Here is a 24,430-nt window from a genome sequence, read left to right on the forward strand (position 1 = left end):
CCCTGAAGGAAGTAAGTCATAGAGCGTAGCGGAAGGGAATTGTGGGACGAGTGCGCGTGCCTTGTTTGCCATGGCGGCCTCCAAGAAACCTTTGGAGTTCCACGCCAAACGACCCTGGCCCCCAGAGGAGGAGGAGGTAGAAGATCCAGACGAGGACGACGAAGATGATAACGATGAAGCCGAGAATGGGTTTTCTCTGGAGGAGGTGTTACGGCTCGGAGGCACCAAGGTAATGGCCTCAGACTCCCGGAGAAGGGAGACAGAAGCGCGTGGGGTGGTCCCGCGAGTGGCTAGGCCAGTGACCCGGAAGCCCCGGAGCTGCGGAATAGGACGTCTTGATTCCAGATTCCAGCGTGGGAATGTGTTCTGGGCGCTTCCCGCCTTTAATTCTTTCCCATTGCTCTTTACAAGAGGTTTAGAACTGAACGTTTTCATGCGGTGTCGTTTCTTAAGATGTAGGTGAGCCTCTCGTTTTATTTACGTAGTATATAATTGACACTCCATCAAGTTGGAGAGGATTGACTTTTTGGTCCTAACGTCGGTGTTTGGAATTTTAACTTCTCACTGGTCTTGGAATTTAACTTCTCACAAGCACACGCACGTGTACACTGTACACTCACGAAGCTTTCTGCGCTCTTGGAAGTCACATCCTAATTAAGGGAAAGAAACCAAACTTCGGAATACGTAGTATATCAGACGCTGGGTAGAGCTATGGAGAAAAATAAAACACGGAAGGAGGAGGATGAGTGGGGGAGGGCGTTTATGTTTAAACTAAGTGATCAGGGAACCCACCACTGAGGTTTTTGAGCAGAAAACTGAAGGAAAGGAGTGAGCCTTTCTGATTTTGTTGTTCCAGGAAAAATAAAAATGTCAGTGTACCTGACGCAGAGTGAGGTGAGAGGAGAGCAGTAAGAAATGAGGTCAGGGAGGTAAGATGGTGGGCTTATGCTGTGAATTTGGTGAGAAACTTTAGATGATTTGGAGCAAATACGTGACATAGTTTAGCTTTTCATTAAGTGTTTTGATTTTGAGACCAGACTTTGTGGGTGGGTGGGATAGGATGAACAAATAAAGAGAGGCAGGAGAAATGCACTTTATAGGAGCAGATCCACAGTTTGCTCTGTACTTGGGTCATATTTAATTTTTGAGTAGGTAGTATATGCACATGTTAAAAAAATCATTTTTTTTTTGAAGAGAAACATGAAAAAAATGAAACATGGTAAGGTACATGATGAAATCATCTTCCCATTTTTATCTCCAATCATGTAATTTCCCTTCTGGGAAGCAGTCACTTTTGTGTCTTTTATATTTTCCAAGCAAATACACACATACACCCCTACACTTGTGTTAAATTTTTTTTGTACAAATGGTACCGTACAATACCTGTAATATTTTAAATCTTTTCTTCTTACTATTTTAGAGATCCACCCTCCCCCCAATATCACTACGTAAAGTTACATGGGTCGTTGTCTTAGTATATCACTACATAAAGTTACATGGGTCGTTGTCTTAGTATATCTAGCCAGCCATATATTGTGGATATTTAAGTTGTAGATCTTTTGCTATTTTAAATAATGTTCAGTAAATAACCTTGTGTATATATATTTTTTTCACCCACATTTATAAGTGTGTGTGTAACAGAAATTTGTAGAAATGAAACTGCTGTGTCAAAGGATATGCATCTTGTGTCCCCTCCCCCATGAACTGTTTGTTTGTATCCCTTGCACATTTTTCTGTTGTGTTGTCACTTCCTCCCCTAATATATAGGAACTTTTATATTAAATAATAAGCCAAATTATTTTGATGTGAGTTGCCATTTGTTTTTGCCAGTTTATTATTTGTCTTTTGATTTTTGTGTATGAGAGAATGATTGATTTATCCATTCTTCATGGGCCCTGAGCTTTTCTGTAAATTTGGAAAGACTGGAATCGTTTTTTAAATCATGTTGTCCTTTCTTCTGTTAGTTTATGGTTTTACTTTTCACATTTACATCTTTGATCCATCAAGTACTTAGGGTGTGGGTAGGAGCCCAGGCAGTACCATGAAAACTCAATTTCATGGATAATTGATTTCAAGGATATTAACTTTTTAAGTTTTAACTAAACTGTTGGATTTGTAATTTATTTTTAACTTTCTTATGTTTTTATGCAGCAAGATTATCTTATGCTGGCTACTTTGGATGAAAATGAAGAAGTGGTGGATGGAGGCAAAAAAGGAGCAATTGATGATCTTCAACAAGGTGAACTAGAAGCATTTATTCAAAATCTCAGTTTGGCCAAGTATGCAAAGGCTTTTTTAATTGAAGAAGATCAATCATCTGGAAAAGAAGATGGCAGCAGCAAAGAAGCAAGAGTATCTAAAGTAGATAATAAAAAGCAAAATGCAGCAAAAAATGAAAGTAAAAAGAGGCCAGAACAACATTCTGATGAGAACAACAGTACCATACCAAAAGCAAAGAGAGATAAACAACAGGACATCTTTGAATTTGTTGAAAGACAGACATTGTTACTTAAGTCTGGAGGCAAATGGTATGATCTGGAGTACAGCAATGAGTATTCTTTGGAACCCCAGCCTCGGGATATTGTGGCTAAGTACAAAACCTTGGCTCAGAAGTTGTATGAGCATGAAACCAACTTATTCAAAAATAAGACGAATAAGCAAAAGGGAGCCTCTTCTGCCTGGATGAAGGCAATTGTTTCATCAGGGACTCTAGGTGACAGGATGGCAGCCATGATTCTTCTTATCCAGGATGATGCGATTCACACACTCCAGTTTGTAGAAACTCTCGTGAACCTTGTTAAGAAGAAGGGCAGCAAACAGCATTGCCTCATGGCTTTGGATACTTTCAAAGAGTTACTCATTACAGACCTTTTGCCAGACAGTCGAAAGCTACGGATTTTCAGCCAGCATCCTTTCAACAAACTAGAGCAGCTGTCCAGTGGCAACAAGGACTCAAGAGATAGAAGACTCATATTATGGTATTTTGAACATCAACTGAAACATTTAGTGGGTGAATTCGTGCAGGTCTTAGAAACTTTAAGTCATGATTCATTAGTAACCACCAAGACCCGAGCCCTTGTAGTGGCTCATGAGCTTCTTTGTAACAAACCTGAGGAAGAAAAGGCCCTTCTTGTACAGGTGGTAAATAAACTGGGAGATCCTCTGAACAGAATAGCCACCAAAGCCTCCCATCTGCTAGAGACATTGCTTTGTAAACATCCCAATATGAAAGGAGTTGTGTGTAGTGAAGTAGAAAGGCTGCTCTTCCGCTCAAATATCAGCTCCAAAGCCCAGTATTATGCAATTTGCTTTTTAAATCAAATGGCCCTCTCCCATGAAGAGAGTGAATTAGCTAACAAATTAATAACTCTTTATTTTTGTTTTTTTCGGACTTGCATCAAGAAAAAAGATATTGAATCAAAAATGCTCAGTGCCCTCTTAACTGGAGTGAATAGGGCATACCCCTATGCCCAGACAGGTGATGACAAAGTGAGGGAGCAGGTTGACACGCTGTTCAAAGTGCTACATATTGTGAACTTCAATACCAGTGTGCAGGCTTTAATGTTGCTTTTCCAAGTAATGAATTCTCAGCAGACAATATCCAATCGATATTATGCAGCATTATATAGGTAAGTACCAACCATTCCTATATGTAAGTGAAAAATAAAGTGGCCTAATACAATGCAGGGCCCCTCTGTGAGGCAAGAGAAAGACTTAGAAAGTGGAATTTTAGATCCCTCAACCCCACCCTCAGCAACTTGCTCTTCACTTAATCTTTGGTTCCCTGTTAGACAGCTATGACATATGCTTTGAATACATTGTTTGGTTTTTAATTTGGAGAGGCCCCTATCCTCAGTCCTCTGTTTCTTCCCTCCTGTCCTTCATACAACCATTTGATCATTCGTTCAACAAGATTTGAGTGCCAGCTATGTGCTAGGCACTGTTCCATGACTCAGGATATAACACAGTGAATAAAATTCCCACCTCTAGAGGCTTTTCCATTCATACTGAGGAAGACAGATGGTAGATTTTTTTTTACTCTGGGGATTAAGACTTTGATACTAGAATTACTGAATTTTGTGCTTTCCTGCAGTGCACCATTGAGGGCTGATATTTTGAAGTTTGTTCACTTGGGAACTATTCAAGTAGACCAACAAGCTATGTGTTTCCTTCTAATTCATTTTTTAATTTAATATGCATACATCTTGGAGTTCCTATTGTGGCTCAGCAGGTTAAGAATCCAACTTAGTGTCCATGAGGATGTGGGTTCAATCCGTGGCCTTGCTCAGTGGGTTAAGCATCTGGGATTGCTGCAAGCTGTGACGTAGGTCACAGATGTATCTTAGATTCTGTGTTGCTGTGGCTGTCGCATAGTCCAGGAGCTGCAGCTCCAATTCAACCCCTAGCCTGGGAACTTCCTTATGCTGCAGGTGTGTGCCCCCCCCCCAAAAAAAATCCATCTCTGTATGTATAGATAGATAGATCTTGTGAGAAATGTAGCATAGTAGCTAATATCTTAGCTTAGACCTTAGCCTCACTATCTGGATTTGAGTCCCATCCATTACTTTGGCATGTAACTTCTTTGGACAAATTACTTAATCCTCATTGAAACTCTGTTGGTAAACATGATTGATACCATTTTACTCTGCTTTCCTTTGTCTATAAAGTGGAGAGGAAAGCCCTGAAACTTCTTCACAGTTACACAGTTTAAAAGTGACAGAACTGGGATTTTAATAAGATGAATGAGTTAATGTATATGAAAACCCATGTAATCATCAGTGTACATTATGCATTTAATAACGCCCAACACATAGTACATGCTCTATAAGTGCTGGCTGGTGTCATTATCATTATTAGGATATTTCTTTTTGGTTTAATTCTCTTAACAGCTCTCCAGTCTGTGAGGTACAATAATTTGTGCAAGGTCACACGGACATTATGAGGGCAAGTATGGTGGCAAATCCATGTCTATTGGCTTGGCGATCTTAGCATTTTGTGGCACAGATTATGTGGATATACTAAAAAGAATCTCAGAAGCCTTTCCTTAACTCGTAGGAGTCTACAGTTTTTAAAGTAATAAATACTTAAACTTTTTTAGTTTGGAAAGATTTCTAAGGAAATGTGGAGGTTTCAGGGTTATGTTTTTTGGTAACTTTTGAGGGTCATAGGAATTTGTAATTCTTAAAAGTATTTGAAATGTATTTGAAAACATTTTTCTAATATAATATCTTGGTGTGGTTTTGTTTTTGATTTTTGGCTTTTTGTCTTTTTAGGGCTGCACCCACGGCCTTTGAAGGTTACCAGGCCAGGGGTTGAATCAGAGCTGTAGCTGCCAACTTACACCACCACCACAGCAATGCCAGATCCGAGCCACATCTGCGGCCTACACCACAGCTCATGGCAACGCCAGATCCTTGACCTGCTGAGCAAGGCCAGGGATCAAACCTGCATCCTCATGAGTACTAGTCAGATTCATTTCCCCTGAGCCACAATGGGAACTCCAACATCTCAGTGTTTAACATAACAGCCTAACATCTCTGAGGAGTAAGTTCCCAAATTCTTTAAACTACTGCTTTCCAGGAGTATCTTACAGATGGATTTCCTCAAAGGGCTGCCTTCTTAAAGTATTTATTCACTACTGGTTTTATTATGAATCTTTTAAATAAGAATTCCCTGATATTAATTGAGGGATTAAAGAAATGAAATGATTTGGTTTACAAAAACGATTTATCAAAAAATCCAGGAACATATTCTGTCGAACGGTGGAGACACACCCATCTAAGTTCTCAGGTGTTTCTGTTGTTGTGTTAATGGAACTTATGATTTAAAATGAGTGGCAGAATGGATGGAAATGTTGAAAATTTTTAAATGAGAAGAGAGTGGAATATCAAAGATTATATGAATAATATAGACGATCTCAGAATTATCATCAACAGGTACTAAAATTGAGGAACCGACAAATGAGAACTGGATATGTAGAGTAATATAAAAATGCCTCACAAGGTTAAATATTTTCATTTACAGTGTTAGTGAGAAAAAAAATTAATAAAAGTGCCTGCGGCATTCCCTTTGTGGCTGAGTGGTTAACGAACCCGACTAGGATCCATGAGAATGCGGGTTTTATCCCTGGCCTCGCTCCGTGGGTTAAGGATACTGCGTGGCCATGAGCTGTGGTGTAAATCACAGATGCAGCTCAGATCCTGTGGTTGTGGTATAGGCCAGTGGCTACAGCTCCAATTCGACCCCTAGCCTGGGAACTTCCATATACCGTAGGTATGGCCCTAAAAAGCAAAAAAAAAATTTTTTAAATGCTTAGAACAAAAGTAATGATTCTACATAAGCGTACCTGGAGGATTGTGTTAAACCTGAGTGTCTTAATGTTTGGGGGTCCAGACCAGTTGGAGCATCTCTAGGACTCAACAAGCAAGATAAAGAGAATTTTAGAATTATTGTATCAGATGGTACTTCAACAGCCTGCAGAAGATAGACTTTGGGGAAGAGAGGGACATACAATAGCTGTAGTAAAGGGTCGAATATTTGAAAGACTGTCATGTAAAAATATAATAAGGTTATTTTGTTGTGAGCTTTTTTACCAACATTGACAATTTTTTTGTTTTGGATTTTTTCTTTTTGGCTGCGCCTGTGGCATACAGAAGTTCCCAGGCCAGGTGTTGAACCTGTGCCCCAGCAGTGACCCAAGTCATATCAAAGACAATAGCAGATCCTTAACCCACTTAGCCACCAGGAAACTCCCAAAATTGTGTAAATTATTTAAAGCATACAACATGAGGATTTAATACAGGTATACATTGAGGTGGTTACCAGAGTCAAGTTTAACGTATCCATCACCTCACATAGTTACTACTTTGGTGGGGGATTGGCTGAAAATATTTAAGATTTATTCTCATAGATTTCAAGTATATAATACAGTATTAACTATATTCACCATGCAACTGAAAGTTTTCACCCTTTGACCAATATCTCCCCTTTTCCCCTTATCCCCTACTCCTCCCCTCACCCCTGGTAACTACCAGTCTGTTCTATTTCTATGAATTCAGTTGTTTATTTTTTTTGTTTGTTTTTAAGATTCTGCATATATATAAAATCGTAGAGTAGCGGTCTTTCTGTCTGATTTCATAAGTAAGGGTATAATATCCTCTAAGTTCATATGTGTCACATTCCTTTTTTTTTTTTTTTTTAAGTGTGGAGCAGAAAGTTTTATTGCAAGACTGTGCAAGGAGAACCAGTGGCTCATGCCCACCAAAACTCCCCAGAGGGTTTCAGCAAAGCATTTTTAAAGTCTAGAAGAGGTGTGAGTGGTGGGGGGAGTTGCAGGGTACATGATCAGCTTGTGCATAATTCTCTGATTGGTTGATATTGAGGTAACAGGATAAGGATTTCCTGCTTTCTCATGGCTGAAAAATAATCCACTGTGTATATATGTCATGTCTTTACTATCCGTTCATTTGTCACACTCATAGGTTGTTTCCATACTTTGGCTATTATGAATAATGCAGTGAACATGGAAGTGCAGATATTTCTTTGACATACTGATTTTATTTCCTCTGGATATATGCCCACAAGTGGGACTCCTGGATCATATGGTAGTTTTATTTTTAATTTGTTGAGGAGTCTCCATGCTATTTTCCATAATGGCTGTACCAATTATATTCTTACCAAGAGTATACAAGGATTCTGGTGGTTTTTTGGTTTTTTGGGGGTTTTTGGGTTTTCCTGCTTTTTAGGGCCGCACCTCTGGCATATGGAGGTTCCCAGGCTAGGGGTCGAATCGGAGCTGTATCGCCAGCCTATGCCACAGGCACAGCAATGCAGGATCTAAGCCACGTCTGCAACCTACACCACAGCTTACAGCAACGCCAGATCCTTAACCCATTGAGCGAGGCTGGGGATCAAACTCACAACCTCATGTTCCTAGTCAGATTTGTTTCCACAGCGCCCTGATGGGAACTCCCAAGGATTCTGTTTTTCCCACATCCTTGTCAGTGTTTGTTATCTCTTGTCTGTTTTTTTGAAGATTGGCATTCATTCTTTTTTTATTTTTATTACACTTATTTGGCAGCACCCACGGCATGTGGAAGTTCCTGGACGAGGGTTCAAACCCATGCCAGTTTGTGGCAATGCCAGATCCTTAACCCAGTGTGCCACAAGGGAAGTTACTCTTGTATTTCTTTATAATAGCCATCTTAACAGCTCTGAGTTAATAATACCTCAATATGTTTTGGGTTTTTTTAAAAAACTTTTATCATAGTTGATTTACAATGTTATGTCCATTTCTGCTGCACAGCAAAGTGACACAGACATATATCCATATACATTCTTTTTTTCACATTATCTCCCATCATGTTCCATCACAAGTGATCAGATATAGTTCCCTGTGCTATACAGCAGAATCTCGTTGCTTACCTATTCCAAATACACCAGCTTACATCTACTAACCCCAAACTCCCAGTCCCTTCCACTCTGTCCCCCTCCCTCTTGGCAACCACAAATCTGTTCTCCAGGTCCATGAGTTTCTTTTCTCTAGATAGGTTCATTTGTGCCATACATTAGATTCCAGATATAAATGATATCATGATATTTATCTTTCTCTTTCTGACTTCGCGTAGTATGAGTCTCTGGTCCCATCCCATGTTGCTGCAAAATGGCATTATTTTGTTCTTTATTGTAACTGAGTAGTATTCCATCACGTATATGTACCACATCTTCTTTATCCATTCATCTGTGGTTGAACATTTCGGTTGTTTCCATGTCTTGGCTATTGTGAATAGTGCTGCAGTGAACATAGGGATACATGTGTCTTTTTCAGTGAAAGCTTTGTCTGGATAGATGCCCAGGATTGAGATTACTGGATCATATAGTAGTTCTGTATGTAGTTTTCTGAAGCACCTGCATACTCTTTTCCTTAGTGGTTGTACCAATTTACATTCCTACCAACAATGTAGGAGAGTTCCCTTTTCTCCACACCCCTTCCAGCATTCATTATTTGTGGATTTATTAATGGCTATTCTGACTGGTGTGAGGTGGTACCTCAGTGTAGTTTTGATTTGCATTTCTCTAATAATTAGTGATGTGGAGCATTTTTTTCATGTGTCTGTTGGCCACCTGTATGTCTTTGGAGAAATGTCTATTTAGGTCTTCCGCCTATTTTTCATTTGGGTTGTTTATTTTCTTTACTGTTGAGTTGTATGAGTTGTTTGTATGTTTTGGAGATGAAGCCCTTGTTGGCTGCAAAAGCTTGTCAGTTTGATTAGGTCCCTTTGGTTTATTCAGTGTAGTTTTGATTTCCATTTCCCTGATGATGAGTGGTGTTGAGCAACTTCTCATGCACCTTTTGGCCATTTGTATGTCCTCTTTAGAAAAATATCTATTCAGGTCATTTGCCCATTTTTAATTGGATTATTTTGTGGCTTCTTGCTATTGATTTGTATGAGGTTCTCTATATATTTTTTATGTTAACCCCTTATCAGATACATGGTTTGCAAATATTTTTTCCCATTCCGTAGGTTGCCTTTTCATTTTGTTGATTGTTTCCTTTGTTGTAAAGAAGCTTTTTAGTTTGATGTAATCCCATTTGTTTATTTTTGCTCTTGTTGCTTGTGTTGCTTTAGAGGGCAATAGTGTAAGTAATGGTTGGAAATTACACAGGAACAGATTTCAGCTGTGGATAAAGAAGGTATTTTCTGGCAAAAATGAGTTGCTTGAAATTGGATTGTGTACCTAGTGAGAGAGTGAGCACTCTGCTTATCACTAGAGATAATTGCACCACCAGTTATTCATTCAATAGATGTTGAGTACTTATTAAATGCCAGGCACTGGGGATATAATGATGAATGAAACAGGTACAGTCCCTATTCTGTTAGACTTGGGATGGGGGCGGTGAGAAAGGCAACAAAGTATGTTAAACTATAAAGAACATAAACATGGGACTGAGAGAGTAAGGGAAGAACCTATGGACATGCAGACAGTTGGAGAAAATCATTCCCTACAGAGTAGCATGTATGGGAAGGATGGTACACAGTTACTACACTGAACTAGAGATTCTCATAGCCCAGATTTGTATTGTACATGCATGGTTTTCACTAGACCATATGGAGGCAGCCTCTGGTCACCCAGGTAGTAAGTAGTGATGCAAGGATAAGAACCCTGGTCTAGTCCACTGCTTTCATAGGTTAGTTCTCATTGTTTGGTTTTGGATTAGCCTTCCATGTGCAGTACTATATCTATATGAAAATTATACTTTTAGGACTGTGCCGTGTTGGTCTAGGGAATGAAAAGCCACTTGAAAAAGAAGAAAAGCCATAAGAAAAATCTTGGGCTCCTGTGGATTTTTTTCCCCCTTGTACTAGTGTCATTCTTTCTGTTCTGGTCCTTGACTTCCATCTTCCATCTTAGGGCAGAAAAATGGTTTCTCTTTCTCAAATAAGCAGGAAAGTTTATCCCTAAGATGAAGTTAATAGTTGTCTCTAGGGAGTTCCCATCATGGCGCAGTGGTTAACAAACCCGACTAGGAACCATGAGGTTGCGGGTTTGATCCCTGGCCTTGCTCAGTGGGTTAATGATCTGGCGTTGCCTTGAGCTGTGGTGTAGGTCGCAGACTTGGCTCGGATCCCGTGTTGCTGTGGCTCTGGCGTAGGCTGGTGGCTACAGCTCCGATTTGACCCCTAGCCTGGGAACCTCCATATGCCGTGAGAGCGGCCCAAGAAAATGGCAAAAAGACAAAAAAAAACAAAACAAAACAAAAAACAAACAAAAAAAAAAATAGTTGCCTCTAGTAGTTGCTAAGTATGGGGATGTTTTATGAATAAACATATAATCTTGTTTCTGTTTTGCAGAAAGATGCTGGATCCAGGGTTGATGTTGTGTTCTAAGCAAGCCATGTTTCTTAACCTCGTCTACAAATCTCTGAAAGCTGACGTCGTGTTGCGGAGGGTGAAGGCTTTTGTGAAGAGATTACTTCAAGTTACCTGTGAACAGATGCCACCATTCATATGTGGAGCTCTATATCTTGTGTCTGAGATTCTTAAAGCAAAACCGGGTTTAAGAAGTCAACTAGATGATCATCCGGTACATGTTACAACTGCTTTTTAAGTCAAGTGGGTTTTGAAATGTATTTGGTAGTTTTCTTCTTTGCTTCCATGACAGTAACTTACTTAGTTCTCTGGAGCATGTAGAATGTGAGCCCTAGAATCAGACAGACCTGGGTTTTAGTCCCAGGTGGTCAGTTTACTAGGTGAGCATGTTGCAAGTCAGAAATTTGAGGGCTGAATGTCTTCAGAGTCTCGGAATACTCTGTTACATTTAGAAATAAGAATATGATCTCTCATTATACATTTCATCGGTGAACTTTCATGTTTCATCAGAATTGTGATAAGTTTGGGAGTTTCCTTCATGGCTTAGCAGTTAACGAACCCGACTAGTATCCATGAGGATGTGGGTTTGATTCTGGCCTTGCTCAGTGGGTTAAGGAATGGGGTTACCATGAGCTATGATGCAGGCCGAAAATGTGGTTCAGGTCCCGTGTTGCTGCGGCTGTGGCGTGGGCCAGCAGCTGCAGCTCCAATTCGACCCCTAGCCTGGGAACTTCCATATGTCTCAGGGTGGTGCTCCCCCCACCAAAAAAAGAATTACTCTAAGTGAACTGTCTTCAAAACTGCCTCACATAGTTGAATATAGACATTCAGTTGATTAACCCAGATTCATTTAATCACTTGTAGGAATCTGATGAGGAAGAAAATTTTATTGACATAGATGATGAAGAAACAGAAAAATTCACGGATGCAGATAAAGAAACAGAAACAGATACTGCGGAAAAAGTTGAGGTGGAAGAAACTGTGTCTGAAAGACATGTGGAAACCAAAAAATTAGAATCTGCTTCTTGGGTGCACTTTGATAATTTGAAAGGTGAGTTTCTTAAATCTTTAAATTTTTCTCTTGAATTTTGAAACCAAGGTATTGGATTCCCCTTTGATGTTAATAGAAATTAATATTACACCATTTTAGAAGTCCTCAATACTGCTTTCTTTTAGTTGGGAGCTCTCATAATGTATGAGATGTATTTAAGACCTTGGAAGTAAATTTTTAATATAATGAATTACTGATTTACTTATAAACTACTACAGGTAATAAATACGTATTTTAAAATAATTTACATCTTAGAAATTAAAGCTGACAACTCTTGGAGCTGTGAAGATTTAGTGAGAAAACTATGGTCATATTAGATGCACAGTAGAGATCTCTTTTCCTTCAGCTGTAAATAATAAGTTTATACATTTGAACCAGTTTTAATTTCTTGGCCTTTATCTGTACATATAAAGGCCTCCTACATGAAGCATACATGAAAACAGCAAATGTGTGTATGCAGAAGTTTGATTTATAAACAGAATACTTGGTTACGTATTATAAATTGCATAGAACTTGTGGTTATTTTGTTTGGGCATCATACTTGTCCTCTATAGTTCTTTAAAGTAAAGTTTTAAGATTGAAAACTTTCTGTGAGAAAGAAACTTTAGGTTTTTCATACACACACACAAACTGAATTAAGTTTATTTATAGAATACTGGAGTCAGAAGTCTTAGCAGTGCACCCTCTTCATTTGAGGTAGTAAAGGAAAGCACACTACCCTTCAGGATTAAGAAAGGTGCCAGACCCATTTCTTCAAACTTGTGAAACTCTTGGTCAGATTTTCTCTCTCCAAACTTTAATTTCCCTGTGAAGTATAAAAGAGCAGTATAGTAACCACCAGGAAAGTTTTTAAAAGAATCCATCCGTTGTCCTGAAGGCTAAATTGGGAATAAGCCTTTAGTAGGAAGACTGAGCACATGCATTGTGAAGTAGACAGTTTGTCATGTTTTGAAGCTATCTCATTTTTAAATTTTCTAATCTGGAGTTCCCGTCATGGCTCAGTGGTTAACGAATCCAACTGGGAACCATGAGGTTGTGGGTTCAGTCCCTGGCCTCGCTCAGTGGGTTAAGGATCCAGCGTTGCCATGAGCTACAGTGTAGGTCGAAGACACAGCTCACTCTGGCTGTTGCTGTGGCTCTGGCATAGGCCAGCAGCTGTGGCTCTGATTAGACCCCTAGCCTGGGAACCTCCATATGCCGTGGGAGAGGCCCTAAAAAAGGCAAAAAGACAAAAAAAAAAAAAAAAGAAAAGAAATTCTAATCTGGAATTGCAGAAAACATGAAAATAATAACATAAAACCTGTTCCAAGTAAGACTTATTTGGGGACATCATTTAACAACAAATATTCAGTGCACTCTAAAGTTACAAAAGAATTTAGACCTATTTAATCTTTAACACTAATGACCAGGAAATGGCTAGCTATTTGAAAAGGAGATAATTTTGAAGGAGAACTTTTAGTGGTTGGAATAGACATGCTGCCTAGTTTATTCAATATCAAATAGTAGTTTGGGTACCAAAGCAAACTGTCGTGGCGTTTGGAGTTTTTAAATCTGATAGAATGCCTGGCTAAGATTGTTGAAAATTATCAGTGTCAGTGACAGCTTAATGCTGGCAGTTTTGGTGACCTCTTGAGCTAGGAATAAAGCATTTGGGAAATATATTTTTATTCTCAGGTGGCAAACAGCTAAACACGTATGATCCATTCAGTAGAAACCCTTTGTTCTGTGGAGCTGAAAATACAAGTCTTTGGGAACTCAAAAAGGTAAAAATAATTTCAAATTGTCTCTTAATTCGTCTGTGCTATATATTTGCCCATATGGATTTAACACCTTCAAGTTTCCATTTTCTTGTAAATTATAAACATAGGAGTTTAGCTGTTTAGACATTAATTGGCATAAGAAAGAAATTTGAAATATGTCACTTGGCTGTAATGCTGTATAACCCATCTTTCTTTTGCTTCTGATAAACCTTAAATTCAGTTTCTGTATTCACATTCAGAAAATCTTAAATAATGTGCATGCAAAATAAGGATATCATACATGGCTATAAATAAATTTTGCTTTATGAATTAAATACCTCTGAAAAGCTTTGTGATGATAGAACTTTCTGCAAACAATTTTTTAAATGTGTAAGAGGAACTCATGTTTCTAATAATGTGTGATTTTTTTTTTTTTTTTTTTTTTTTTTTTTTTGCGGGGGGTGGTGGCAGGTAAAGCAAGTCAGTGTCTGCCTATGCAGACTCCTATGGGTCCCTGGCATCTTTTTAGCGAGTCTGCAAGGTTACAGCTACTTTCGTAGTGATACCAAGACATTATTTGCCTCTGACAGTTGACTGATGGAATTTTTAAAATGATGGATAAAATTGCTGGTGCCTTAGTGTAAATAAAAGTAGTTTATAGTACCAACCTTCACTCATGGCTATTATATTCTTCACTGACACATACTTGCAGGGCAGAAAGCCAGTATCAGGTAAGAATGATGCAGGAAAAACTGTTCACTTTATTGTCCTGCCCCAAAATACATACGTATCTTTTTAATGTTCTGTGTGCATATATAACAAGAACACATAATGTACTCTGCTGCAAATATAAGTGTGAGAGTTGTCTCATGTTTCAGGGAAAAGTGCCTGTGTAATTGCTGAGAAACACAGCTTGTTGCACTTTTCATGAAAGATTGGCTGACCAACAAATAGGTCATTCATTCAGACTTGTTATTGGGAGAGGTTTTCTTAAAAATGAATAAAGTGAACCTGATTACTTCAAACAAAACAGCCAAATCTTTGTTGTCAATGATAAAATTCAAGCTTTTAAGCAAAGATTAAAATTTTATAACTATCACCACCATTTTGAGCTTAATAGTTTCTTAATCCCTCTTCTGATGAAATGGTGATACGCTGTGATTTTTGTGATGTTGAATGAAATGTGACCAACATTTGGAAGAATTGCATAACTCACTAAGTCAGTATTTTCCAAATGACCATTGTGCAGTGTTACAAAGTCAAAGAATGGGTAAAAGATCCATTCACTATAGACCAGTTAATTTTAAGTAGCAAGTAACAAAAAGTGATTGATAGTGTTTCAGGTTCCATATTGCAACTAATCTTGAACTTCAGTATAGTATCAAAGAAAATAAATCCACAATTATGTGAAAGACTATTGCTTAATCCTCTTTGTTCCAACTGTGTATCTGTGTGAGGCCAGATTTGGTTCATATACTTCAACTAAAATAACATGGAGTACAGAGGCAGATAGGAGAATCTGCTGTCTTCTGTTAAATCAGACATTAGGTAGATTTGCAAAACTAAAATAATGCTACTCTTACCGCTAATATTTATTTGTTCTGAAAAAGTTGATTTTCATAAAACGTATTACTTACATTAGTATGCAACAGGTTAATAAACCTGTTTTAAAGCTATTTTAAGTGAACTCTAAGTATTTATTTATTTTTGTCTTTTTAGGGCTGCACCCACGGCATACAGAGGTTCCCAGGCTAGGGGTCAAATCGGAACTGTAGCCATCAGCCTATGCCAGAGCCACAGCAACTCAGGATCTGAGCCACACCTGTGACCTACACCACAGCTCACGGCAATGCTGGATCCTTAACCCACTGAGCAAGCCCAGGGATCGAACCTGTGTCCTCATGGATGCTAGTCAGATTCGTTTCCTCTGAGCCAGGACACGAACTCCCTATAATTTTTCTTTTGTAATTTCTTTTATTTTTATTTTTATTTTCCCACTGTACAGCAAGGGGGTCAGGTCATCCTTAGATGTATACATTGCAGTTACAGTTTTTTCCCCCACCCTTTCTTCTGTTTCGACGTGAGTATCTAGACATAGTTCTCAATGCTATTCAGCAGGATCTCCTTGTAAATCTATTCTAAGTTGTGTCCGATAAGCCCAAGCTCCCGATCCCTCCCACTCCCTCCTCCTCTTTTGTAATTTCTAATAAGTATTTATAGATAATTCTGCTTGAATTAAAGAAGCTCTTAAGGTCCTTGATTTTTTTAAGTGTACAAAGTGTTCCTGAGACCATGATTTTAAGAATCACTCTTCAATTTTCTTAAATAATCTAAAACTGTAATAAGAGTTGACCTTATTTCACATTTTTCTTTTTTAGCTATCTGAGCATTTTCATCCCTCTGTGGCTCTTTTTGCAAAGACTATCCTTCAGGTAAGTCTCAAATATTCAGAAGACAAAAAAAAAAATAAGTAATCCAGTTTTAGATAATCTAATTAGTCATTGTTTTCTCCACCACATAGAATCGTATACATTGTCCTGCTGTTGTAAAAGAACAATAACTAGTTTAATACAGAGAGCAGTAGATAATTCTTCTACTCCAAGATGAGTAGAAATACAGGGTATTAGTAAACCACAACAGGAGTTTCCTTGTAATGCAGTGGGTTAAGGATCCAGTGTTGTCACTGCAACAGCTTGGGTCACTGCTGTGGCGTGGGTTCAGTCCCTGGCCTGGGAAGTTCCACATCCCAGGATGTAGCCAAAAGAGAGAGAGAAAATCACAACACTTATTTATGATATCCTGGCTTTGCTCCTGAAGAAAGACTGCCTTCCCTTTTCCTTTTTCCCATGTTTGCTACTCAGAATTTGGTTCCTGGTTAATGGGTAGATGACCTACAGAATTTTTTTTTAAATTTTATTAAAGTATAGTTAATTGTGTTTTGTAAATTTCTGTACAGTAAAGTGACTTGGTTACATACATATATTCTTCTTACTCTTTTCCATTATTATTATAGGATATTGAATATTATATTCCCTGTACTATACAGTAGGACCGTGTTTATCCATTCTATATCTAATAGTTTGCATCTGGAGTTCCCATGTGGCTCAGTGAGTTAAGGATCTGATGATGTCCCTGCAGTGGCTTGGGTCACTACTGTGGCACAGTTTCCATCCCTGGCCCAGGAACTTGCACATGCTGTGGGTGTGGGGGAAAAAAAAAATTGGCATCTGCTAATCCCAAACTCCCAATCCTTCCCTCCATCACTACCTTCCCCCTACCTAGGCAACCATAAGTCTGTTCTCTATGAGTCTGTTTCATAGATAAGTTCATTTGTGTCATATTTTAGATTTTACATATGATGACTTACCGTATTAGTGCCACTTGCCTACTCATAAAATCAGCAGTGCATCCTAAAATGTGTATGAATGTGTGTGTAATTCCTTCAAGAAAAGAATAATGAGCATGACAGGGATATATGAAGGATCTTTTATTGATTTTCATACTTTCAAAGCAATGTAATAGCTGCTTTAGTTTTTCTTCTTCTTATTGGGAGGCATATATATAATTTGAGTTAAATTCTTAATTCCCTCCCTCCCCCTGCAACTCCCAGGGAAATTACATTGAATATTCAGGGGATCCACTACAGGATTTCACACTAATGAGATTCTTGGATCGATTTGTATACCGAAACCCAAAGCCACATAAAGGCAAAGGTATGCTTCCATTTGATGAATTTTTCAGTTGTTCCACTATTCAAATTTAATAAACAACATGAGGTTTTACATTACACTGTCTTGATTTTACATTTCAGAAAACACAGAAAGTGTTGTGATGCAGCCAAAAAGAAAACATTTTATGAAGGATATTCGTAGTCTTGCTGGTAAGTATAAAGCCTAGATGGTTGAAACTGACGGCTGAACAAGTTAGTAACACATTGTGTTATTCTTTGCTCTACTTTATCAGAATAAAACCTAAGCAGCAGAGAGATTGTCCATCTTTGTTCTCAAGGATATATGCATTTTCAAGTTTAAATTTAGTTGATAACCTACTTTTACAGGTATTTTGTACCTAAGTGGCTCTGATTCTCTTTGTATTCAAAGCAGACATTTGTTCACATACTAGATCCCAGCTCCTTTTTCTTCAGATTCTAAAGTTCATTATAAGTCATTTACTTTATAACTGACTTATATCACAGAAGTCCAGAGACATAAAAGGACTCACCCACAGTTAGTAGAATTAAAATTAGAAGCCAAGTACCCTTTTAATCAAGATGAGTCCGAAATGTTTATTCTGAGGAGGAAACACTAATATTCTTATAGATTCAGTTCCTTATTCTTACTTTAGTTTTCCTTAGTGTTAAGTAAAATTGTAGCTACTTCTGTTTACCTTTACTTTCTTTTCCAGTATACCAGGCATTATTGTCATTTTTCCCAAGATGAAAATGACAAGTCTAAAGTGATTATTAAGAGACTTTTTGGGAGTTCCTGTCGTGGTGCAGTGGTTAACGAATCCGACTAGGAACCATGAGGTTGCGAGTTTGATCTCTGCCCTTGCTCAGTGGGTTAATGATCCGGCATTGCCGTGAGCTGTGGTGTAGGTCGCAGACGTGGCTTGGATCCCGTGTTGCTATGGCTCTGGCTAGGCCGGCGGCTACAGCTCTGATTCGACCCCTAGCCTGGGAATCTCCATATGCCACAGGAGCATATGGCAAAAAAAAAAAAAAAGAGAGAGAATTTTTGTTTCTCTTGGAATTTAGATCCTGGATGCAACTGGATAAGAGAACCCTATTCTTTCACTATGATGCACTAAATGGCTACCAACTGGATTGTAGCCAACAGTTTCACATGTTGGGTTTCCTCTAGACTTCGAGACATTGTCCTTTGCACAATTAGATGCCTTCTGTCCAACTTCGTGACATTTTGAGACTTCAGAGCTGTAGAAATTCTGTATTTAGTCTTAAGAGCTTGAGTAACATAAAAGGATTACTTTAATAAATTTTTAAACTTGTTTTCCTAGTTAACAGTAAGGAATTCCTTGCAAAAGAAGAAAGCCAAATACCAGTGGATGAAGTGTTTTTCTATAGGTAATATATTTAATCCTGTTTCATTGGGGAAATTTAAATTTTTAGATTCCAAAAACAGCTGTGTTAAAATGGGCCTGTCTTGAAAAGACTGAAGCGATATGTCAGTACCATTTTTGTGAGGGGAATTTAGAAATGGCAGTTTGCTAATATTAAGATATCCAAGTGAAACTAAAGTAAATTTGAGGGGCTTGTTTTAATAATTTAGCATAAATTTTAAGAATCTTGACTAAGTAATTTGCCCCAAAATGGCTCTAGGCAGAACTAGCAGAATTCATTGCACTACTACAGAGATAAGTCCTAAACCTGCTAATGTTACTACTAATGCCTTGTGATAATAAAGAAACTGTTATCTCATCTGTTGATTGGTTAATTTGATTTGGTTTGCTTTTTTATTTATTTATTTTTGTTGTTGTCTTTTTAGGGCCGCACCCAAGGCATATGGAGGTTCCCAGGCTAGGGGTCCAATCCGAGCTTTAGTCGCTGGCCTATGCCACATCCACATGGGATCCATGCTCTATCTGCAACCTACACCACAGCTCATAGCAACTCGGGATCCTTGATCCCTGTCCTCGTGGATGCTAGTTGGGTTCATTAACCTCTGAGCCATAATGGGAACTCCTGGTTTGCTTTTTTAAAACATTTTGTTGGAAGAATTTTGAGGGTATGATCGCATCTGCAAAATGTGAGGGTATTCACTGTACCCTGATATAAGTATAGATCTAACTGATAAACTACTGTGATTAGAGGTCATTTAGAGCCACTGTTTATAATATTCAAATATTCCTGTCATTCATTAGTGTTGATGCCTTTTACTGTGCCATTTAAGGAGTTAAGATGTTATTATGAAGAACCAAGCCTAATTTCAAAAGTTTCAACTATTTCGTTGGATTCAAAATTATTTCCTATAATAGAAATTTTAATTATTTATAGTCAACTGAGTTAACAGCTTTAACACTTGTTTGTGGCGCTGGTCATAGGTGCTTTGATTATAATAAACTGGGTCCTTAAATTATCAAATATGTAACATGCCTTTTTATTTTAGGTATTATAAAAAAGTTGCTAAAGAGAAGCAAAAAAGGAATGAAGATGAAGAAAGTATAGAAGATGTGGATGATGAGGAATTTGAAAGGATGATTGGTAATTTATAATTCGCAGAGCTAGAAACATTTTATTGGAATTTAGGCCAAAACAAACAAAAAAAACCCATGGGTAATTAGAAAAAGCTTACATTGAGTTCATTTTTGTTGCATATTATATTACACCTACTAAAAATAAGGCATGTAAATAGTTCTAATGGAGTAAAAGGGACTGCTAAATACTGTTTAATTTGGTATTTTCCCTCTTTCCATAAAAGAACTATAGAAAAGCTATAATTAACTGGAAATGGAGTTCCTGTCATGGTTCAATGGGAACAAATCCGACTAGGAACCATGAGGTTGTGGGTTCGATCTCTGGCCTCTCAGTGGGTTAAGCATCCAGTGTTGCCGTGAGCTGTGGTGTAGGTTGCAGACGCTGCTCGGATCCTGAGTGGCTGTGGCTTAGGCCGGCAGCTACAGCTCCGATTCGACCCCTAGCCTGGGAACCTTCATATGCCATAGGTGCAGCCCTAAAAAAATTATATATATGTGTGTAAATATATATAAAATTAACTGGAACCCATTTAGTTTAGGGACTGAATTAAGGTCAGTATATTCAGAGATTTAATGTAGATTAATAAAACACACCAGCAATAGTCAGCTGTTACCATTTTGATGTTGTAAATAGCAGAATCATGATGATGTATTAATTGATTCAGATATAAAACCTGTTAACTTTGCTATTCCTTTGCTGTATCTCATGATTTGTATATTCTCTGGCAGACACATTTGAAGATGATAATTGTTTCATCTCGGGAAAGGATGACCTCGATTTTGCCAGGTAAAATACTTTTCTTCATTTTTTTTTTTAAACTGTTTTCCCAGCATTTCCAAAATAATTGTTGCTCAGAACAGTAGAGCACAGGACTAGGTTGTCTAGGAGAAAGGTACTGAAATAAGTTTGGGTACTGGATACTGTCCTTTCCTTTTTCTTTCTTTCTTTGTTGTCTTTTTAGGGCTGCATTTGCAGCATATTGAAGTTCCCAGGTTATGGGTTAAATTGGAACTGCACTGCAGCTGCTGGCCTATACCACAGCCATAGCAGGGCCAGATCCAAGCTTCGTCTGCGACCAACCCCACAACTCACAGCAATGTGGGATCTTTAACCAACTGAGGGAGGCCAGGGATTGAACCTGCATCCTCATGGATATTAGTTGGGTTTGTTACTGCTGAGCCACACCGGGAACTCCAGTCCTTTCATTTTAGACCTTTGTAATGCTCATTAGTATTAAGTAAAGGCTCTGAGCCATCTGCAACTCTCCTTGGAATTCTAATAGCCTAGTACCTTAATGGTCACCAAAACATACTTTAAAAAACAAAGTCCTCTTATACATTACAATTTGTTTTCTGCAGCAACATGAAGAAGAAGAAGGCAAAAGGAGCTAAGGATGACTCGGAAGACGAAGATTCAGAAGACGATGACCTTGATAACTTGGATGATGATGAAGTTTCTTTAGGAAGTATGAATGAAGAATTTGCTGAACTTGAGGAAGATGGAGGAACATTCATGGATGTGTTGGAGGATGAAAACGAGGGCATTCCAGGTAAATACTCTAAAAGTTTAAGACAGAAACAAATTGGATCTTTCTTCCACAGCATAGGCTAGTTTTTCTTTTGAAATTTTTGTTTTTAAAGCAGTTGAGTTTTTAGGGCTTTATATTAACAATTAGGCTGTCTATGCTATACCTGTTGAGCTGTTATATTATTGCCTTTTAAAACATTGGAATAGTAATTAGCAGGTTCTTAAAAGTTAATTGGTATTCATCTTCATAGCCCTATAGCAGGTCTGTGTTTCTTGTTTTCTCTTTTTTTTTTTTTTTTTTTTTTTCTTTTTTCTTTTTAGGGCCGCACCTGTGGCATATGGAAGTTCTCAGGCTAGAGGTCGAATCTGAGCTGCAGCTGCTGATCTATGCTGCAGCTCTGGCAACGTGGGATCCTGAACCTACCGAAGGAGGCCAGGGATTGAACCCGCTTCCTCACGGATACTAGTTGGGTTCTGAACCCTCTGAGCCACAATGGGAACTCCACTGTTTTTAAACTGCTTAATAACAGGGGTTTTATTGTTTTTTTGTGTGTAACAGAACTTGATGAAGTCAGCTCGAAAGTCAATAGTAAGAAAAGCAAGAGAAGTGCAAATGATTTTGACTTTGCTGGGTCATTTCAAGGTAAGAAGATGTATTTAGTCTTTTACCTAAGCATTGTGCATGTGCAAATTGTTGTTGATAGTGAAGTTTTGGAAGATTAACTTTTTAATTATAAATTGTTAATACAATTATTAATACAATTTAGTTTTTGCTTTTATAATGGATAACAATTTTATGTATTTTTAATATGACAGTTGTTTCTCACAAACACCTTCCATAATTTTCTTTTCCTAAATTCGTCCCTTTCATTTAAATAGCTCTAGATCATCTTCTCATTCATGTTTAAACCCTTCAATAATAAGTACACCCTGGATTTTCCATAGACGCTTGTTGCCTTTTTCCAAATGATAAGTGCTGATAAGAGTGCAGCAGTTAAGGATCCAGTGTTAACGCAGCACCTTGGGCTGCTGCTATGGCACAAGTTTGATCCCTGGCCTGGGAACTTCCACATGCTGCAGGTGTGGCCAAGATAAAGTATTAAAACATCTGTTTTTATTTATCTATTTTGAAAAGTTTATGTATTCAGAATTATAGTGGAGTGGTTTTTTTGTTCGTTTTTTTTTTAAGGAGAACCACTTTATCTTAGTAAACCAAACTTCATTTATAACATAGTAAATAAACCTTCCATCAACTTCTTCACAGTCTAAAAAGTAAAACTTGACTTCATTAGAATTTACATTTAACCTTAAATATTCTAAAACCCATCCATATAGACTTTGGAATTTTAACCTTGCCTGAAACTATAAAATAGGGCAAAACTTTGATCAATGGTCAAATCTGAAATATAAGAAAACCCTATTGTCACCTGACCAGTTCTAGTAGGATATTAACTTACTAAAAAAAAATACAATATATACTAACTCTTGTTTTTCTTTTTGTAATTGTGTGCTTTGATTCACATTATATATATATTATTTACAAAACCATGTTGAAGATTATTTTTCCAAAATCATTAGACCTATAATAATCTAGGCTTATACTTTTTAGGACCAAGAAAAAAAAGGAAAAGAAATCTTGATGACACCAACCTGTTTGTATCTGCTGAAGAGGTAAAGCTAATGTACTTGCTTTAAACAGTAAGCTATTCTACATTGTTTTAACTTTTCTAATACATGTATCCCTTCCCCACCCCCAAAGTTTGGGCACCTATTGGATGAAAACATGGGATCCAAGTTTGACAACATTGGCATGAATGCTATGGCTAACAGAGATAATGCAAGTAAGTAACTTGAATTTCTACTGAGGTGTTAAAATAGCCTTAACTTAGAATTTTTGAAGATGTGAATATTTTTGGAGGACCCTTTTGTAGTAGAAAGGAATAAAATGGTTCCTCATAACCTGGAAGGAATGACTTTTTCATTTCTGTCTGGGGAGCGCATGGGATCAAAAAATACTTAGACTATGCCCTAAAAAGACCACAGCTTACAAAAGTTTAGGTGTTGTCTGTTTGTTTACAGTGGCAGGCTATTTTTATATAGTATGAATTTGCTAAGTAACTTTTAAGCACTTTAAATAGATAGTTATTTCTGTATTGATAGTTACTGGCTTCTATAAAAGTGTTCAGGGGAAATAGAATCTTTAAATCATTTTTTACTTTCCTGTCCTGGTCTTAATTGTAAACATTAGTCTTTGATGATAAATACGGGAGGAAGAAAGGAAAGCAACAAAGGGGGTTTGCATAGTGGATGGCAGATGACCTTAGGCTGTGGCAGACCAGTTCCTGTTACTTAGTAGGATGTTCTATGGAGTCTGCAAGAGTCTACAGTGTGCTTGCTCATCTTCTTCCTCCTCTTCCTCAACCCTCAGGTCTCAAACAGCTTAGGTGGGAGGCTGAACGGGATGACTGGTTGCACAACAGAGACGTGAAAAGCATCATTAAGAGAAAGAAAAATTTCAAAAAGAGGAGGCCAAAAATCACTCAAAAAATTAAAAAGCAAAGAAAATGAGTTTTTCTAAGTAAATTAAAATTCTACTTACTAATTTTTGCTGTTCAGCCATTTTTCTTGATCTTGCTCTCTGATTCCGTACATCCCAGACTGTTCAATGGATTTGTAATAAACTATAAATAAAAATAACTGTCATTTATAAAATCATGTAAAAGTATTAAAATTAAACTGTACTGAGAAAAATCAAGCGTTTTTCCCTCATTTCTACCTAGTAAAGTGCAAAAGATAGGATACCTGTGTTGTGTGTAACCTCTAGCATCCCTACTAATCATTGTAATGAATGGTATTTACTAAGCATAATTTTATAGCAGATACTGTGTGATATAATTTCATGTCATCTTGTTTAATCCTTATAACACTTCATGAGTTGGGCATTATCTCTACTTGACAGAGAAAGATAAAGCTCCAAGAAGTTAGTAAACCAGAGGTCAATTTTAAATTTTAAGCTATGGTTTGAATC

At 37.8% G+C, this 24,430-nt stretch overlaps 2 protein-coding genes across 11 annotated transcripts in view; one reads left to right on the forward strand and one right to left on the reverse strand.

The window, feature by feature from the left end:
* The first annotated feature begins 41 nt into the window (after positions 1 to 41).
* On the forward strand, positions 42 to 24,153 carry CEBPZ (CCAAT enhancer binding protein zeta). The gene is made up of 16 exons (XM_003125229.6): positions 42 to 229; positions 2,152 to 3,629; positions 10,854 to 11,085; positions 11,736 to 11,922; positions 13,597 to 13,685; positions 16,040 to 16,093; positions 17,272 to 17,374; positions 17,473 to 17,541; positions 18,678 to 18,744; positions 19,787 to 19,881; positions 20,604 to 20,661; positions 21,234 to 21,424; positions 21,962 to 22,045; positions 23,012 to 23,073; positions 23,162 to 23,243; positions 23,831 to 24,153. The coding sequence occupies exons 1-16, from the start codon at positions 71 to 73 to the stop codon at positions 23,968 to 23,970; spliced, it is 3,150 nt and encodes a 1,049-aa protein (XP_003125277.3). The 5' UTR covers positions 42 to 70; the 3' UTR covers positions 23,971 to 24,153.
* Positions 17,134 to 24,430, reverse strand: part of CEBPZOS (CEBPZ opposite strand) — a 58,801-nt gene continuing 51,504 nt past the window's right edge. For 4 of the 10 annotated variants that reach the window (XM_085019581.1, XM_085019578.1, XM_085019580.1 and 1 more), the window contains exons 4-5: positions 24,002 to 24,083; positions 17,134 to 21,433 (exon numbers count right to left, since the gene is read on the reverse strand). In XM_085019581.1, the coding sequence (XP_084875707.1) occupies position 21,433; positions 24,002 to 24,083 (83 nt within the window). In that variant the 3' untranslated portion in view covers positions 17,134 to 21,432. Of the gene's footprint in view, positions 21,434 to 21,935; positions 24,084 to 24,430 lie in introns of those variants that run through there. The other 6 variants (XR_014842253.1, XR_014842255.1, XR_014842254.1 and 3 more) reach the window with 5 other exon arrangements.

Source organism: Sus scrofa, chromosome 3, assembly GCF_054392235.1.
Source record: "Sus scrofa isolate SSC_HxYL_T2T_F1_AM1 chromosome 3, Sscrofa_HxYL_maternal_Yorkshire_Landrace_v2.0, whole genome shotgun sequence".
Taxonomy (NCBI): domain Eukaryota; kingdom Metazoa; phylum Chordata; class Mammalia; order Artiodactyla; family Suidae; genus Sus; species Sus scrofa.